Raw genomic sequence first — 18,749 nt, forward strand, 5'->3', positions numbered from 1 at the left:
TTTACATTTTATTCACTATCACACTAAGTGCTCCTGTCACAGAACCAACTCATTGCCTTTCCTTACACTGTAATGTCATGTGGAGTTTAACAAAGTAGAAAGAAGACATAGTTTATGTTCTACAAGGTGTGTGTATGTGTGTGTCTGTGCCACAAGTCTGTCTCCAAATATAATAGAAAATAAACAGAAAAAAATGAAGCAAAAAAACAAAAACTCAAGTCATGTGCAAGTCCCTGTTGCCCCTCCAACCAACCAGTTAGATGAAATGGGGGAGAGGGGGCTTTAAACACCTGACCGCCCCCTCGGGAAGGGGCATGAGTGGGGATGGGGTGGGTAACTGCCTGTGCCCCCCACCCAGAGAACAGCTCAGGGTGATTATTTTACAGTGAGGTGAGGGGCAGCGAGGGTTCATTTAGTCTGCAGATGATTTTCTTTAAGGGTCCAAATCTGACATCCAACTAGAATCCAAAGCAGGGACTTCAGTATATTTTATTTTTCCCGCCATATTTTAATTTCAGGTGGGTATTATTTATTGGCATTACTGGGATTAACTTGTGTCACTTCAGGACTTGTTTTAAAATGTAACACGGGGGTCAGGAGAGACGAGGATGGATGGAGGGAGGGAGAGAGAGAGAGAGAGGGAGGGAGGTGTAGCCAGGCTGTCAGAGGGGGTGGGGTGGGGGGTCCGGGGGGGAGAGGAGGGGCAGACACTAAGGCGTAGCATTAAAACAACCAGAGGTTCAGATACAGAGAAAGGTCATAGAGGTCCAGTATACATGCTCCCTTCCTCCCCAAACCCCCCCCCCCCCCCCCCACCCCGCCCGCCCCAGCTATGTACACGCCCTGGGACCAAGGAGGACTACAACACCCAGCAGCCTCCCAGAATGATTCATCCCATCCTGCTCCACCTCCGTCACCCTGCCAGAACAATCACATCCACCTCCCTTCCTCCCCCCTCTCTGGGCGAGCAGGACGGGGGGAGGGGGGGTCAGCGGATGGTGTATCTGACGTAGGGAACCTCTACGTCCTCGTCCGTCAGGTCGTTACAGCACAACTCGAACACCAGGGCGCGGACGTGCTTCCCCAGCTTCTTCTTGGACACTTTGGTCACGATCTCCGTCATCCTGAGGAGGGAGTCGCCACAGACCACGGTCAACGCTACCGCCGTCCACTGACCGATCAAGTGTTCATGTCACGTTTACAACCTGCTCACGCTGTGGTCAGACATCTACTGAACAGGGGTGTGTGTGTGTGTGTGTGTGTGTGTTACTTACGGTAGCTCCAGTCTCTCTTTGAGCTTGGCTGCAGGCATGAAGAAGGAGTACAGCATGGACACTCCCTGAGACAACATGGTGATCTCCAGCTTATGCTCATTCTGACAGAGAGGGAGGCAGAGAGATGGAGAGAGATGGAGGGAGGGAAGGAGAGAGAGAAGAGACTTGTTATGCTACAGTAAGGATGAAACAGTAACATGACGGACATTGCGTTGACGCGCGCACACAGCGTACCTTGAAGTAGTCGAGGAACTGTCGGAGGGTCATCTCCTCTCCGCTGGACTGCAGACCCTTGACCTCAAAACGATCCCACAGTGTCCAGTCTATCTCATAGTACTGAGAGAGAGAGAGAGAGAGAGAAGATGGAGGGAGAGAGGTGTTGGACAGATACAGAGGTAGGGGGGTACATTATACCATTAACACACACACACACACACACACACACACACACAGACCTTGTGGCTGGGGGCAGCGATGGGCTCGGAGAAAGCGAAGAAGGGGAGCGCGAGGTTCATGAAGCCGTTCTTGAAGGACTCCAGCTTCTTGTGTCCCTGGACGATCTTGATGAGCTCCAGACACACCAGCCCCACCACCGACGCTGTGGTGGTCGCTATGGCCGGGATGATCTTACCAGCTATCAGCTTACTCTGCAGAGAGGACAGGGGAGGAGAGGAGGGGGGAGGAAGAGGAGAGAGGGGAGGAGAGAGGAGGAGAGAGAGGGAGAGGAGAGGAGGAGAGAGGAGGGGAGAGAGAGAGAGAGAGAGGAGGAGGAGAAGAACAGTGGAGAGGTCTGTATTAACACTCCAGAAAACCAGGGCTGTTGTGTATGTAGTGTTGTGTTGTTGTGTGTGCTACGCTTGCTTGGTGTGTGTGTGTGTGTGTCACCTTGTGCCTGTCTGCGGGGGGAATGTCGTAGTTCTCTGCCCTCAGGTTGGATGCGGCCACGATGAAGTCCATGTGGAAGTTCGTATCATCATCCTGGAAGGAAGGAAGGAAGGAAGGAAGGAAGGAACGAACACACACACACACACACACACACACACACACACACACACACACACACACACACACACACACACACACACACACACACACACACACACACACACACACACACACACACACACACACACACACACACACACACACACACACACACACACACACGACATAAGGATACAGAGCAATGGCACCAACACAGTAACAGCAGTGAAAAAACAAGTCAGTAGGCTTCACACAGAGAGGGAGAGGAGGAAGACTTCAGGACTGGAGATGGGGAGAGAGGGAGGAGAGAGGAGTAGAACATGGCTAGTCCTGAAGGAGAGAGGGATGAGATAAGGAGATGGAGGTATAAGCAGGGGGAATGAAGGATTGGAGAGAGAGAGATGAGAGAAGGGAGGAGAGGCGTTACCTTCTCAAAGTCGATGGCAGTCAGTTTGAACCGAGAGGAAGCCTCTGGACCAGGCAGGATCGTCTTCAGCTCCTCCAGTCTGGAGTCATCTACACACACACACACACACACCACACACAGTTACAGCAAATCCCCCAAATGTTTTATCACGACGTGTCAAATGAGCTGCGCAGCCCCCGACGACGGACAAGATGGCGGCGGTGCCTGGCCCTCACCGACGGAGGCGTTGGCGCTCTGCAGCTCCTGGTCGGAGACATGGATCTTGACGCCGGAGCGCGGCGTGAAGACGGGCACGGTCATGCCCTCCAGCAACTTGGCCACGGCGGCGCGGTCGCGGCTGCCCGGCAGCCCGTAGGTCAGGGCGAACAGGTTGGCGCCCGCCACCACGTAGTCCATGTGCAGCTCCTGAGAGAGACGAGAAGGAGGAGGACTCATGATCCCTTTTATTCATGATTGTGACTCTCTTTTGGATCCTTTTTTTTTTTGCAAATCGTCTTGTGGGGCGGCCGTGACTCAGGAGGCAGAGCGGGTCATCCGAATGGTCGTGGGGTCGGCAGTTAGAATCCCGGCTCCTCCCGGACGCCGAACCCCAACTTGCTCCCAATGAGCAGGCTAGCGCCTTGCATGGCAGCTTCCGCCATTGGTGTGTGAATGTGTGGTGCTAATGGGTGAATGAGAGGCCATTGTAAAGCGCTTTGGATAAAAGCGCTATATAAGTGCAGTCCGTTCACCATTTGTACCTTGGGATGAGTTGAAAAACACTGTGAAAGTGACTCCCTGTTGAAGTTAAGAAGTACTACAACAGTACTGTTAGGCCTCAGTAGATGAGACCACAGAGCCTGAGGGAACGGGTCTGGGTGACTAACACTGCTAACATCTCTACTCACGTTGTCGGTGCTGAACTCTAGGGGGTGAGGACATCTCTTTGGGCCGGACCAGAAGGGGGCGCCAGAGCTGGTGAGCTGGGAGACACGGAGCAAAGAAAAGGTTTGCTTTCACTGTGCTGAACACACCAGAAAAGTTCACACACACAGCAAGACATGCGTGTGCTATGGGGTAACGATGCAGGATGCAGTTGCAGAGTGTGTGTGTGTGTGAGTGAGTGAGTGAGTGAGTGAGTGAGTGAGTGAGTGAGTGAGTGAGTGAGTGAGTGAGTGAGTGAGTGAGAGAGAGAGAGAGAGAGAGAGAGTGAGAGTGAGAGTGTGTGTGTGTGCGCTGCACCCACCTGCTCCGGGGGGAAGTTGTGCAGTAGCTGGCGGATGTTGTTGCTGTACTGGCACTGCCAGTGGTTGCGTGCCCAGGCCAAACAGTCGGCCCAGCTGTGGGGGCAGTCTGTCACCAGGCTCTTGTAGACGGCCTCCAGGACCTCCAGGGGCTGGGCCCCCGGCAGCTTCAGGGTCCGCTCCAGGAACTTGGGGTCTCTGATAGGGATGGTTTTATATAATATATAATTTTAAAACCGAGTAACCTAACCTGATCCTACTCGAGTAACCGATTACTCAAAAAAAAGATTACTCAAAAAAAGATACCGTCCAGACAGAGCGCATTTAACCCCGGCCCCTTCGGAGGGGAATACGTTTTTTTCCACCGTTATTACCGTGGCGGTGCTTTCATGTCTCTTCCATGTCCTTGCAAATAAACATATTTAAAAGCTGATGTGTGGTTGGATGCATTACTTGCCATCAGATTGAATAACCCACAGGTTTTCATGAAGCCATCGGAATTTATTGAACAATAGAATGATTCAATATTTATTCATAGCAGGCTGGAAAACTATAGGAGTAGGCTATACGCGCATGGACCTGTGCTGGTACTCGCTGTCTTTTTCAGCACCACCTCAGGGCTCATTACCAACATGATTAGCCTACCGCAAAATGATGGGAGGGCTGCGTGGAGCCAGAGTACAAAGTCCACTCACACCACTGCCTACTATGCACAGTATGCAGATAAACAAAATCAGAGACCCGGTACCAGCGTTTAATTGTCAAAACAAAACAAATGAAGTGGCATATATATAGGCTTAAGGCTATACTCACTAGTTCTCTCCTACACTGTAACAGGTTTGAAAGTCCGAGGCTCGATCCATAAAATGCTTTAACACTATGCAAAACCACGGTGTAGTTTGATCCGAAAATGCTTAACAGTACGGAAAACCGAACCATGGACAGCTAGCATTAGCAAGCCCATGGGCTAATTATTGCTAGTTTTCGTGACCACGTAACTTTGCACCCAAGAACTGTGTCCATGTAAATAAATATAGCTTTTAAAACGTAACCAGTTAGATGGCTAGACAGTAGTAACTAGTAATCAGTCATCACTACCCCTGACAGCTGGCTGCATTTATTATTTTTACGATCGGTGCACTTTCAGATATTCCGTTTAATAGCCAGCAGGGGGTTTCCCCCGGGATCCCCAGACAGCGGACGAGTCATGCCCTATCTAATATATCTGATCATTGGTTGCCTGAAAGAGCCGCAGTGACATTGGCAGCGCCTTTCTGAAAAGTTGAGATGGCAATGTTTTCAAAAAGCCTGAGCGCTCGAAAAAAGACACTCGTTTTAGAAGGGAAATGCACTTCTGGTGAGTAGTAGTATACTGACTTTTCCTACGTTAAATGCAATTATTAAGTCGCTTTGGACAAAAGCATCAGCTAAATGACTAATGTAATAAAAGAAAAATCATTTAACACTGGTTGTATTAAGTGCAAAACTCCTCCTAAACAATGTTGAACAAAAATATACGATTATACTAGAACAGAAAGGCGTAGCTCAGACTGGTGACTCACGTCAGGTACTGCATGGCGTTCTCTGCCGGCTGCTTGAACAGCCCCTCAAACTCGTCCCGGGCCCACTGGAAGAAGAAAAACAATCAGCCACTCTCTCTACAGGCGTGTGTGTGTGTGTGTGTTAGGGCTGTCAAAAGAGCCATGAAATTGAGTTCGAATATATTCGAATTAATTTAGCAGAGTTCGAACAATATTCGAATTTATATATAAAAAAAAAAGAAAAAAAAGATTTTTCATGAATATAATAGCCTAATAAAATAACCCTTTACTGTAATATCGTACTGTGAACATGTTACCCCTCGCTGAGGTGTTTTTGACAGCGCGGGAAATTAACGTTTCGTGCTTGAACACGATTCGCTGCATAATTTTTTATAAATAATATATTATTTATTAATATTTCAATATTCGAACTCTCAAATTTAGGTTCGAACTTCTTTATAAAAATAAATAAATAAATAAAATCTAATTTTTTTCGGACTTTGAATTTTTTTGACAGCCCTAGTGTGTGTGTGTGTGTGTGTGTGCGTGCTGACCTGCAGTGTGTGTTCGATGGCGTTGGGGAAGTTCTTGAGCGTGCAGATGGGGATGGACTTCTCGGGGGGGTCCTGACTGGAGCTGTAGGACTCTGTGAGGAAGGGGATGACCACCTGGACGTTGCCCTTGGTGCCCAGCGTGCCCGACTCCAGCAGGGGCTTACGGTAGTACACACACCGCCTGTCCATATACATACCTGCACCAGGGATGAGAGAGGAGGAAGAAGACAGAGAGAGAGGGAGAGGAGGATGAAGAGAGGGAGAGTGAGGAGGAGAGGGGGGAGGATGGAGAGAGGGAGGAGAGGGGGGAGGATGAAGAGAGAGGGAGAAGAGAGGAGGATGAGAGGATGAAGAGAGAGAGAGGGAAGATGGAGAGGAGGAGGAAGAGAGGTGTAGCAGGTGTGGGCAGAGAAGAGGAGAGAGGGTGAGAGAGGGGGAGGGACAGAGTGCAGGTGGAAGGGAGGGGAGGAAGAGAATGTGGGAGTAGGAAAGAGAGAGAGAGAGAAGGAAGCGTAGAGAAGGACAGAGAACCATCAACTAACATACTGCAGTGAACCCGGATCTCAATAGATCCTTATTGATTATCCTTCTAGCTTCTCCCTCTCTCTCTTACGTGCGTCTACGTTGTCCAGGGCGTTGGTCACGCCGTCCAGGCTCTGGAAGAAGTCGTCGTCATAGACGCGCTCGGTGTCGGGGCCCACGCGGTTCTGGTGACCTGTGATCCGGAACGACGGGTTCATCTGTTTCACCGCCGCTGCCGCGGTCTCACTCTTCATTTTCTGCTCACACACACACACACACAGAAACACACAGAAACACGCACGCAAGCACACACACACACGCAAGCAAGCACACACGCAAACAAAACTCACAATTACCATCTCAATCTCAGTTCATTTGGATTGTAAATCATGGTTATTTGTTGTCACTGTCGCAACTCTCGACACTTTCCTTTTTGAACCATTCATTCAACACACAGAAAATACCATCTACATGATGGTGCTTCATTTCAACACATCACATTTGCATATTTTTCTCCTCGAGTTTATGCTCTCTCTCCCACATGCAATCACCACCATCCCCCACTTTATCTGCTCCAGATGGCTGTAATCTTTATCAACCACTGCAGCTCAGCTTTCACTCATACACAGAGCATGACAAGTCATCATCATCTCTAGGGCTGCCTCAGCCTTGATCTTCCAGTCAAAAACAGCGAAGCATCACGAAAACAAAACATGAGCTCGTCTTCTACGTTTGGACAAAAACACCATGATCGTTCTCAGCTGTTGGCCGAACCCGCACCAGGAATTGATTAGTGCTGATAAGATAAAGGACAAGCGATAACAAGAATTCCAATGTACCTGTATTGGTTATAAATGGCAAAATAAACGTTCTATTTTAAGTGTCGCCCATGAGAATCAGTGGGACATGCAAAGATTCCTGCTGATCCAAAGTGACCAAAATCAATAGCTTCACCTTCTGCAACACCAGTAACTCCACTTTCGCCTCCCGAAACGTTTTACGCGGCAGGACCATTAACCATCATCTGGTCCAGCGTCACCAGGAGAACGACCGGTCCAGTCAACAAAGAGGACACAGAGTCAGGAACTCTCATTGCAGGGACTCCTGCAGTAGCAGCTCCTTCTCAATATTGGCCTTCCTGCCGTCCGGACATCTGCCAGAGTTATCTCCTCGATTTTAGATAACCTTCTGAGAGCCTCTTAACAGGCTCTGTGGAGCCCGCGGGGCAACCAAGAGCCAACACAAGCTAGTCTGTTAGCTATATATGCTAACCTATTAGCCATAGATGCTAACTAATTAGCCACAGATGCTAACTCCTTAGGCACAGATGCTAATTAGCCACAGATGCTAACGTATTAGCCACAGATGCTAATGTATTAGCCATAGATGCTAACTCGTTAGCCACAGATGCTAACTCGTTAGCTACAGATACTAACTCCTTAGCCACAGAGGCTAACTCCTTAGACACAGATGCTAACTCGTTCGCCGTACATGCTAGCAGAGGGGAGTGCTGTAGGCAGACTGACCGTGACGTCCCAGGGCCTGAAGAGGAACTGTCTGTTGAGGTTGGACTTCTCAATGGTGTCCATGTCTGTCACGATCACCTCGCCTTCGCCGCCGGCCAATCCCATCATGGCAAAGTTCTTCATCAGCTCACAGCCGATGGCGCCGGCACCCACCTGACATGGGCAAAGGATCATGTTAGCATTCATGTTTCTACATGTATTGTGTACATATAACAAACAAACATGTATTTTATGTTCTAACTGCAGCATGTTGCCGGTCAGCAGGGTTTCGTCCATGTGGAGGTGTGATGTGATCGTCCGACTCACCAGGAAGTAGCGCTGCTTGGCCAGCATGTCCTGCAGCTTGGTGCCAAACACAGCAATCTGGCCATCGTAACGAGAGTTCCTCTGCAGAGACAAGAGGGTTAATTTCATTAGTTTCACCTAAAGTGAGTGTGTGTATGTGCTATATGTTTGCGCACCATGTATGTTAGTGTGTGTACATGTGTGTACACTCACAGGGGCACACTCTTCTTCAGTGAGCTCGACTCCCTCCTCTTCAGCAAGACACTCCAGAGCATCGAAATACAGCCACTGCATGATGGGCATGAACTTCCCTGTGCACGCCTGTGGAGAAATGACAGTTAGGATACACACAAACGGAACAAGATAAAGAACACTGCACATTTTTGACCATGCCCTTAGACCAGGACACATTACAGTACACACACAGTAGGGCCCTATGATTTCCACAATGCAGAAAATGCGGAGGGAACCGCGGAATTTGGTAATAAAAATGGAATCAACTGTAAAACGTAGAATATTGCAGAATTTTCCATAATTTCGGCTGGAAAAAAAAAAATCAATAGTAGGCCTCATAATTGTTGTAACCTAAATGATTTCATAATTGTAAGACGGAGTAGGCCTAAATAAATATTTGCATTTTGGATTGGGATATGGAGAGGGGGGTCGGTCGTGCATGGAAGCCTTACGGCATCTCAGAACTTGGCTGTCACTGAGAAACATGTTGAAGACTGTCAGAGATTTCCAAGCAGGGCTGAAAATTTACACCTGCCACCGGCCAAATGCAGGTAAAATTTCCAATTGGGGACTGAATTCGGAAGGCTATCTGAAAAAAAGATATACTTGGCCAGTAGATTTTTTCATCTACAGTCCCCTTGCAGGTGACTCACCGTGAACCAAAAAGTTTTTCACCCGTTTCCAAGTTCACAAAAACTAAAAAGTTCGACCATAACTTCTAAATTCAGAGCAGAGCAATTTTTTTTTCAGAGCAGAGCAATTTTTTTGGGGGGGAAAAATCTAGCATATTTCATAGAGCCCTGCAGATATTTATATCACATACGGAGAGAAATCAACAGATACACACACAGATGAGCCAAGACGTACAACCAAGCATTCCAGCATGTATGGACAAGTCTAATTAGAGATAACTGTTCCCAACACACCACCAAGCCTATTTATGGAGAAAAAAGCTATAGACAGTCACATTGATTTCCTCAAACCCTGATAAGCATTTCAATACAAAACACATCTGCTTGAGCGCACGCAAAAACAAACAACATTCTCTCTACACACACGGTTTGATATGGGGGTAGATTTGCCACTGATGGGAACATCAGGGTTTTTCCTGGCTCAGAATGAGGTGGTGGTGGTACTGTGAGTGGGGGTTTGGGGGTCCTCCCACAGGAAATTTTGGGCATCAAAAGCTTAATTTTCTGCATTCTGGGGAATTTTCTATGCATTAATGTGTGCTTTATTAGCTTGTCTGTCTAACGATATTGGCCTACATTATCCAATTTCATTGTTTATTTATTTTTTAAATAACAAACAGCCTAGAACATTTGTGAGGGCATATCACTGTGACTATAAAGTACTGTAGGCTGTCAGATCAAACATGTACTAGTGTAGGCTACACAGTAGACCAGTGGTTTTATGTCAATGGCAATTTAGGTCAATGGTTGGAGAAGATGCTCCACACTCCCATAGAGAAAGCATTGTCTGTTCGATAACCGGTGCTTAATAACTTGAGCTCAAGGTTCTGGATGCATTCATGAAGTTGAGAGCTTTCGCCCAATACAACCCCCATGTTTCTGTGACCCTCCCAAGTCAAGATATAGATACAAGATACTTTCGTTTTCACCTCTACCGAGAACAGCACTGGATGAGCATGAGTGTGTGTAACTAGTGAATCGTCTGTGGAAAAACCAGGTCGCACCATAACAATTACGTACACTCGCATAATTGCTCCCAATTGTATTTTGAGGTCGCACAGATTAACTTATTTACAACATAAATAACTGGAAACAAAAAAATTTGTACCTACTACGCAAAATGTGTACAGGTTGGCATGTCTTAGTGTTTTTTTTGTCGAGAGTTGGAGGCGGCACCAATATTGAGAGGCGGTCGCCTCGTAATTCTTTATGCAGGAAACCCTGAACATATTATCTTTATTCATTTTTACCTTCATCACTTCCTGTGCGGCCAGTCCACCAATGAAAGCGTTGATAGGGGCCAGGTCGCCAGCGCAAACGAAGGACAACTTCTTGATGAGGGCTTCGTCCAGCTTCTCCACCTTGGCCGCTCCGGTCTGGGCAGAGTTCACCTCCGTGGCCAGCGCCACCAGCTCCTCTCCATCAGCCTGGGACACAGTTCACACACTTACATCAGCAAACGCCCACACACCTACCCATGAAGAATGTCAAGGAGAACTACGGTGTGTGTGTGTGTGTATGTGTTTATATCAGTGTGTGCGTTACCCGGTTCCAGGGTTTGGGCAGGCTGCTGTGTTTTTTCTGGTAGGTGTGGAGGGCCTGGAAGCCCAGGTGTAGCTGTCCCGGACGCTCAAACTTAGCAAAGTCTGTCAGCACGAACTCTGGCTCGGCCATGGAGGACGAGAGGGACTTCTGCAGAGACGGACGGAGGGAGAGACGGAACGAGAGTCAGGGGAAGATGAAGGGAGCGCTGCCGACTATGGATGGTGGCAGAAACTACAGATGGTGGTAAAAAATATATAGATAGGTGAGGTTAAAATGGCCACGACTTACGAAAGCAACCTTCTTGGGCATCTTGACCTGGGAGACGATGCCTCCTCTTACATAGTCGGAGAAGCCAGTGGTGTCTCCGATACTGAAGGTGTAAGGACCTGAGGGAGGAAGAAGGGAGGAGGAAGAAGGGAAGAGGAAGGAGAGAGGGAGGGAGGAGGAGTAGGGAGGAAGACAGAGGGAGTAGGAGGCATTGAGAACTTTTCACCATACATACACAGACAATGGAATGAAGGGCCTTAAAGGGGTAAATAAGAATTCTTACATTCTAATCTAATATCAGAACAGAACCACATCTCTAGTTATTCCCATACTTCCATTTGCAACATGTTGCTTGTTTAGATAAGAGTGCAGATCACTAATGCATCCTTCACCTCCCAACAACAGCACATATAAAGCCATGGTAATGTTTTTATATCAGCAGATGGTGATGGCACTGTATCGATCCTCCAAATGCCTGGAGGTCAGAGGTCGTGATGGAGCAGCTCACCTAGAGCTTTGATTTCGAGCGGCTGGCAGCCGTTCAGCTCTGTCATGCCCTGCACCTCGGTGAAGGTCACGTGATCGCCACTCTCGAAGCCGTGACGAGCCTCGTCCAGACACGTTACCACAGCGGCAGCGTCCTGCAGAGTGAAATTATTTAAAAAGCGTCTTTTAAAATGAGACGGCCGTCTGGAACGCATCAGTGAACGCCATGCTTGTTGGATGAGGAGCCTGAGGGGACTGGATGAAACAGATCTGATTCCGAGCTTGTGGGGGGTTGTGTGTTGAAGAGCTTTGTAGAGCTGAAGAACAGGGTTGTGAAGGAGTGAATGCTAGGCTAGCTAGCTTTGTGAAGGAGTGAGTGCTAGGCTAGCTAGCTATGATAAAGAGTGAATGCTAGGCTAGCTAGCTTTGTGAAGGAGTGTGTTAGGCTAGCTATCTCTGTGAAGGAGAGAGTGCTAGGCTAACTATCTCTGTGAAGGAGAGAGTGCTAGGCTAACTATCTCTGTGAAGGAGAGTGTGCTAGGCTAGCTAGCTTGGTGGTGTTCAGGTCTGGGCTTGTTTGGGAGCGGGGGGGGGGGGGGGGCAGTGAGCAGCCTCACCTTGGTGATCATGGAGATCATGGCGCTCAGGGGCTGCTCTCCGTTGGTGTCAAACACCACCATGTCCTCTCCGAAATCACAGAACAGCTGCCTGCAAAGCCAGGGGGGAACAGTAGTGTTACACACGCACAGGACGTACACACACGAAGGGAACACTGCCTCTCAGGGGGGTGTCAGTCTTACCCAAACAGGCCCCGTGTGTCTGCGATGACCAGTTTGATGCTCTTGCTGTGACAGAACTCTCCCACACGCTGCTGTTCCTCCAGGCTGGAGTTGGTCAGCACCACTACCTACAGCACGCACGCATGAACACATACAGACAGGTCATGGCCCATAAAGAGCTAAACAAGGTAGAGCATCTTCACAATGGGAATAATAGGACCATAATACTGTCTAAAGATTTCAATTAGAGAAACAGTCCGCCCACCACAACCTCCCTCCCTCCCTCCCTCTTCAAAACAACATTTCCTCTTCTGGTCATATATAATTCATGGATGACCTATTGTGAAATTTAAAAAGCGAGTTTGCTTCCTGGCATGGACAAGCACACGTACAACAACACATATCCACTCTTTCAAACACACACACACACTTAACCAGAACAGCTGAGCCTACCTGGAACTGGGTCAGGTAGTCGTCGTGGAGGGCTCCAGTGTAGGCGACCACGGGGACGTAGCTGTTGAGCTCAGCCAGACGGGCCTGGCTCACCTCTGCCCTGTTCTTACCCAGGTCCTCCTCACGCAGGTAGAACTGAGGAGGACGGACACACACACACACAGAATCAGACGCTATTATCCGAAGCAATCTAGTTGGTATGGGCATTCATGTTCAGTATGACTGGAGACGCTCAAAACCCTTAACATGCTGGTGTGTCGTGGCGTGTAGAGTGTTAGGATGAGGCCGGAGGACATGGACCAGGTCCAGCCAAACACCGCTGTCCTCCAGAGCCATCTACTGGGCCTGGCTGACCGGGCTGGTCTTAGGTTGGGACCAAGAGTCTAGTCAATCTGTATACTAGGCAGGCCTAGCCACTGAGACAGAGCACTAATGATGACTAGATGCTCCTGTGACAGGCTGGCAGGTAAAGCTCCTAACTCCAGGCCAGTTGGATGGTCCATGGTGCCGGAGCCACTACGCTGCAACTAACTACAATGACTTTGTTTCCTCATAGACGCTCATGGATGGGTCTGAATCTAGTGAAAAGGAACCAGCACACACAAATATTTGTCAACAAATATATTTTTAGCAGCACCTACAGTAATAGGTGGAAGGAAACTGAAGGATGCTGAAACATGTCTGCTGACCTCTACAATCTGAAGAGTAATATTTGTCGGTCCGTGTCCTACGGGAGTCCTACGGGGGGTCCCCCGCCCCAGCCAAACCTAGTGTAGCCAGCTAACATTACATAGCTGCAGCCACAGAAGCTAACGTTAGTTAAATTCCGCTAGCTAGATACTAATGCTGCCATCTTCATGAATCACTGAATGTCGTAGCAGCTTGCTATGCATTTCCAATTGCTAGTTAGTCGCTAGCTAAAGCTTTGTGTATTTAATTAATGATCTGAAAGGCTATATTAGCATGCTATTTTGCATTAGCCAGCTAGCTAGGCAGTGCTAGCTTAGTTGAAGCTTAGATGAAGTTAAGAGTTGAGAGACAGAGCAACATGCTCTTAAATTGTGCATAGGCAATAATACCATCCACACCTCCCTCTATGATAAACTTGGTTGGCTTCCCTCTAGTTCATTCCTCACTACGCTGAAAAGGCAGTATGATGCTATAAAGCACTCACTCACACTTGAAGTGATGTGAGTTACTGAAACAAAGTTATTCAACTAGTTGTGTTGAATGAAAGAATTGGGACAATGGTTGTCAAATCTGGGACAGTTGAAAGTAGAATTTGGGACAGTTGCGGACACTGAGGGAAAAAGTTAATTTCGAGCCCTGTCGGGTGGAAAGGCTCATAACAGTGGTCAGCATTCAGCACCGGCTGTGACAGGAAGCAGCATCGCCACCTCCACCCATACAAGTGTTAGAGCATCATTAGGAACCACGCAAGGGTTGTGATGCAGACATGTTGTAGGCACGCACGCACGCGCACACACACACACACCTGTGAGGAAAGGTCCCTCCATTCCGCCAGACCATGGTCGTGCAGAGTGACGGTCTTGACTCCTCCCAAGATGACGTTCTTGGCGATCTCCACTCCGAGCCCCCGCAGCCCTGAGATCAGGACGTTGGAACTCTGCATGCGCTTCATGGCATCGTGGCCCAGCACGTAGCTACATGGGAGCAGGGAGAGAACCACTTACAACATGCTACCAGCATGCTAAGCACATGTACACGGCAGCAGGGAGAGAAACCCTTACAACACGCTACCAACATGCCAAGCACGTGTCTCCGTATTGTAGATAATATTGTATGGCCACTGGGTGACGAAACAGGTTTACAGAACAAGGAGGGGAGACTGGTCAGTGCCAAACACTGTCTGTGTGTGTGTGAGATGCCGGAGTAGATATTGAAATGGCACTTACAGCTGTCTGGAGTACAGGCCTTCATCAATCTCAACGTCATTACCATTCTTAGCCATGCCCTGGAAAGAAACAGCAGGGGTCACAACCAGATATTACCTTAATATGTGTGTGCCCATTGGCAAGCGTGTGTGTCTGTGTGTACTCACATTGGTGTGTGTGTCAATGTGTTTATGTGTGTACTCACATTGGTGTGTGTGTGTGTACTCACGTTGGCGGGTGTGTGGGACAGTTCAGTTCTGACAGAGTTAGAGGAGGAGCAGTGGGATCCCGTCTTCGTCTCTGATCCTGACACGCGACGCTTCTTGGACAGCGGCGAGCTGGACATCTGCACATGAACACACAGTTGCATGGTTACACACGTTTACATCCGTCATTCAGAAAACGCTTTCATCCAAAGCGACAATAAGTACAACAATCTAATCTGACAAACCAACTAGCATCAGTGAAACAGAGGCCCTTATTCCAAAGCCGCTCTTGGTGGGTTTCAGCACTGGACAGCTCCGCAAACAGCTCTCCTTTCACAAAAGGCCAAAAATAAACTAATCGCACTGCCTGGCCAATTGTACTACAGTGCCAAACATTTCCTTCAGTTTTACAATAGGCCAGGATTCAAGACAAAGTTCTCAACTTACATTGAAGTATTTTCCAACAGCTGATCTACCAGATAAGTGTAAATAAAAAGATTGGAAGGAATAGAATGACAGACACAGGTTAGGGTGTTGGCAAGCCATCTAAGGTCGACAATTACAACCATGATACAACACAACGCTGTCCAGAACTATTCATCTTAACGAGAGAGATAGCGATTTCTAGGTTAGCAAGCAGCTGCGCTGGCTACACGCCAAAAGCACAATCTGCTAGAAAACCAAACGAGCCTCGTGAAAAACATGAATATTAGCATTATCGGGTCCTTTCAGACGCATGGATACAATAGCGGCTTGTGTATGGACGGCATTGTTTATTATAATATGTTAAATCCGCTCGTCTCGCTTCAACAAAAACAGCTGAATCATTAAAACTTCACACTGCAGTAAAGGGTGCAACACTTGACAATGCCTCACCAGGGTAGGCGGAGAGGCCGCAGAGAAACAACGAGCCAGGAGACGGTCATGTATCAACTCAAATTCGGCCAGCTCGGCATTAAATGACACGAAATATCTTAGATACACTTTAGGTTCCTACAATGACGGGACGGTACAGTCGCCTAAGCTTATACTAGGATAACAGGCCGCACATTCTAGATCGGTGACAGTCAGCCGATAAGTCGAGTCACAATTTCCGCATCCTACGCGACTAGCTGGGTCTAGCTACTCATCTAGCAGACAGACTGAAGCTTTGATCGCATCAAAATAAATGTTTGAATAGCAAAGTTTGGACTACGATCGATAACGTCAGATTCGATTATTTCACACTTGACCGGCTAAACCGAAAACGTGGACACCAATGATGGAATTTGTTTGAAACGAGAACGAACATACCCCAGTCACAATGATGTAACAAAGCGCAACACCGGCGGACTTGGTCTGTTAACTTGAACCGAATTTTATGTTTAGTGTGGCCGTGGACAATGGCACCAACTATCAGTAAACAACACCAAGAGACTACGGCTAAAGAGGTCGTGTGCCGCTAAATCTGATAAGTGATTTTGTTGAATGGATCAGTTCTCGGACCATCGATAACTCTACGTGCTAGCAGGCTAACACCGTGCATGGACAACCTGTCCGAAGGCCCAGGCCTCGCTGCCAGTGCGGAACACAAAGTTGCAGCTCTAGCGCTAGCTAGCAAGATGAAACAGCTAACCAGCTAACACAGTGGGGTTATGTACAAGCTAGATGGCTAACATACACTAGCTTCGGTAGCTAACAACAAACCCTGCGGACCTAGGCGACTAACGCTGGCTCGCTAGCTTAGCACCTGCCACAAAGATAGGTCGGACTCTAAAAGCCGTCTGAGTAAATGATAGGCTAGCATAGCACTCGTGTCCCATTGATTTCTGTCTTACCAATAATCCTTCTCTGTCCCTTATCAGTGCAAACCGCTCCTCTCGTGTGTGTCAATGTCAACAACAACGATGATTGCAGTTCGCTGATTAAAAAAAAAAGTAGAGTAGTGTCGGGTAAAAGGGCTCTTGACTATAATGTCGAGTCACTATGTCGTTTCTCTGGGAGTCGTGTGTGATCGTTGCTGGGTTTGACTGCAGACGGGAACAAAACCAAAATGGCAGCCGGGGAACAGGGGCGGGGCGTGCTGACGCAGGGGCTGGAAAAGGGGCGGCCCTTCGCGTGCTTTCTACCAAGCATGCCTCCCATTGGCTACTGGGCTCTGAAACGCACTAATTCCCGCCCCCTTGTCAGAAGATGTGTGCTCTCTCAACTTCTATTCAATTATATTGTTGAACTTGGACGAACAGCAAAAAATGTGATAATGCTTGGTGATGGACCTTGCATTAAAGTGTCACAAATGTTTATAAGATGACAGAAAGCTTATAATGTAGCTAATATAATACGTTTTATTGGCTAGGCTGTGATGCATGAGCAAAATATTTGCCGTATCTATCCTCTTAATGCTTAATGATCGCAGAAAGCGTGTGATGCACCTAAAATAATATCATATCCATAAGCTAGGTCGTGATGTATGAGCAAAATGTGTGCCTTGTCTACATATCCTCTGACTGCTGTAACTAGTAGACCTACAGGTATTGCTTTTCATCATGACTGGGGTGCACATTACACAAGAGTTAAATCTCACATGCATAGGAATAGATAACTAAAGTGCACCATGGTCGTGATAGAGATGCATGGTTCACTGTATGACACAATCGTGGAGCCCAGACCTGCTAAAGTTTGCATGCTGCACACGTTTCAAACATCAATGGCTTGCTCCGAGATTAGATCCCTTACCAAGTGTATTTAGCTAGCTAGCTAACGACTAACGATGTGTGATGTGGAACTGATGTGGCAGTTGAGTTAGGGGTGAGCATTCTTCAGAGAAGCGAGTGTTGGGGGATGGGGTGACTGAAAATGACAAAGGCCGAAGTGGGCCGCCTATCTCGGGTGCACATGCAGAGAGAGGCCGGGCGAGGGGTCCCTTAATCTCTGCTATTGGAACAGACATCATGCATTCAATCTCGCAAGCAATCTAGCGTCACATTAATTAGCTAGAGGTATAAAATATGCACCCACAGGTTTAGCTACTAAACTAGCTAGTTGTCAACGCAGCCTCTCCCCGGCCATGTAGCCAGCATTACTCATAAGACAGAACCGCCAGCACGAGCATCTTCAACTGGACCAGCCAGCCAGGACAGGGTAGCTAGCTACGCTGGGTAGCTAGTAGCTAACTTAGCTTTTGAAATAGCCAGTAGCACTTAACGTTAGCAGCAACTTAGCTACTAGCTAACAATTAATTTTGCTAACGTTGGTAGCTGGCTAGGCTATCTCTCTGTGCATAATAGCGAGATAATATTAATGTGACACCATTTTCTACTATTTATTTTAGTTTTGGTCAGCTTTCTAGCCGTTTGGCTGTAGATAACGTCCACTAACCGTTAATCAAAACTGATTGCGTAGTTGCTAGCTAGCTAGCTAGCTGGCGGGTAAAGGCTAGTCGGGGAAGAAATCCAATTCCAATCCAACGACTTTTTTAGGTCGCGAGGAAGCTAGATAGCTAGCTAACATTAGCCAAGTTTTCTGGCTAGCCAACTCTTAGCATTAGCCACACAAGAAGTATGCAGAAACTCACCACATCCGATATTACTCGGGCCTGGTCCGTAGTATCAAAAACAGATAAACCTGATATCAAGGTAAGAGCCTTTACAACAACCTTCACGACCACACTCTCGAAGATGGCAAACTATTGATATGTGAGAGTGGCGGGTTGAGCGTGGATTTATCTCAGAGCTGGACTGTTGCCTGCCCGGCTGTTCCAGACCAGTGTCTCCTCAGCTCGGCTCGCAACACAGCGAGGATATTCAGAAGCAAAGCAAAGCAGCAACATGTGCACCGCACGGGAACAACCACCGAGGGCCACAATAACCATGTGTTC

The 18,749-nt window shown here is 47.9% G+C and overlaps 1 protein-coding gene across 2 annotated transcripts; it reads right to left on the reverse strand.

The window, feature by feature from the left end:
* Positions 1-33: 33 nt before the first annotated feature.
* On the reverse strand, positions 34-18,665 carry uba1 (ubiquitin-like modifier activating enzyme 1). 2 transcript variants are annotated; one of them, XM_084435840.1, is made up of 26 exons: positions 18,447-18,665; positions 14,917-15,033; positions 14,709-14,767; positions 14,288-14,456; positions 12,793-12,927; positions 12,361-12,467; positions 12,178-12,268; positions 11,583-11,715; positions 11,096-11,193; positions 10,808-10,954; positions 10,513-10,689; positions 8,550-8,657; positions 8,358-8,438; positions 8,052-8,204; positions 6,617-6,782; positions 6,004-6,200; positions 5,471-5,535; positions 3,911-4,106; positions 3,573-3,647; positions 2,901-3,090; positions 2,686-2,774; positions 2,160-2,252; positions 1,730-1,921; positions 1,509-1,610; positions 1,275-1,375; positions 34-1,124 (listed from the first exon to the last, which is right to left on the reverse strand). In XM_084435840.1, the coding sequence occupies exons 2-26, from the start codon at positions 15,031-15,033 to the stop codon at positions 989-991; spliced, it is 3,177 nt and encodes a 1,058-aa protein (XP_084291966.1). In that variant the 5' UTR covers positions 18,447-18,665; the 3' UTR covers positions 34-988. The 2 variants fall into 2 exon arrangements, with proteins under 2 accessions (XP_084291966.1, XP_084291967.1); XM_084435841.1 differs by lacking the exon at positions 18,447-18,665 and adding an exon at positions 16,711-16,864.
* Positions 18,666-18,749: the final 84 nt, after the last annotated feature.

Source organism: Borostomias antarcticus (assembly GCF_949987555.1).
Source record: "Borostomias antarcticus genome assembly, chromosome: 3".
NCBI lineage: Eukaryota > Metazoa > Chordata > Actinopteri > Stomiiformes > Stomiidae > Borostomias > Borostomias antarcticus.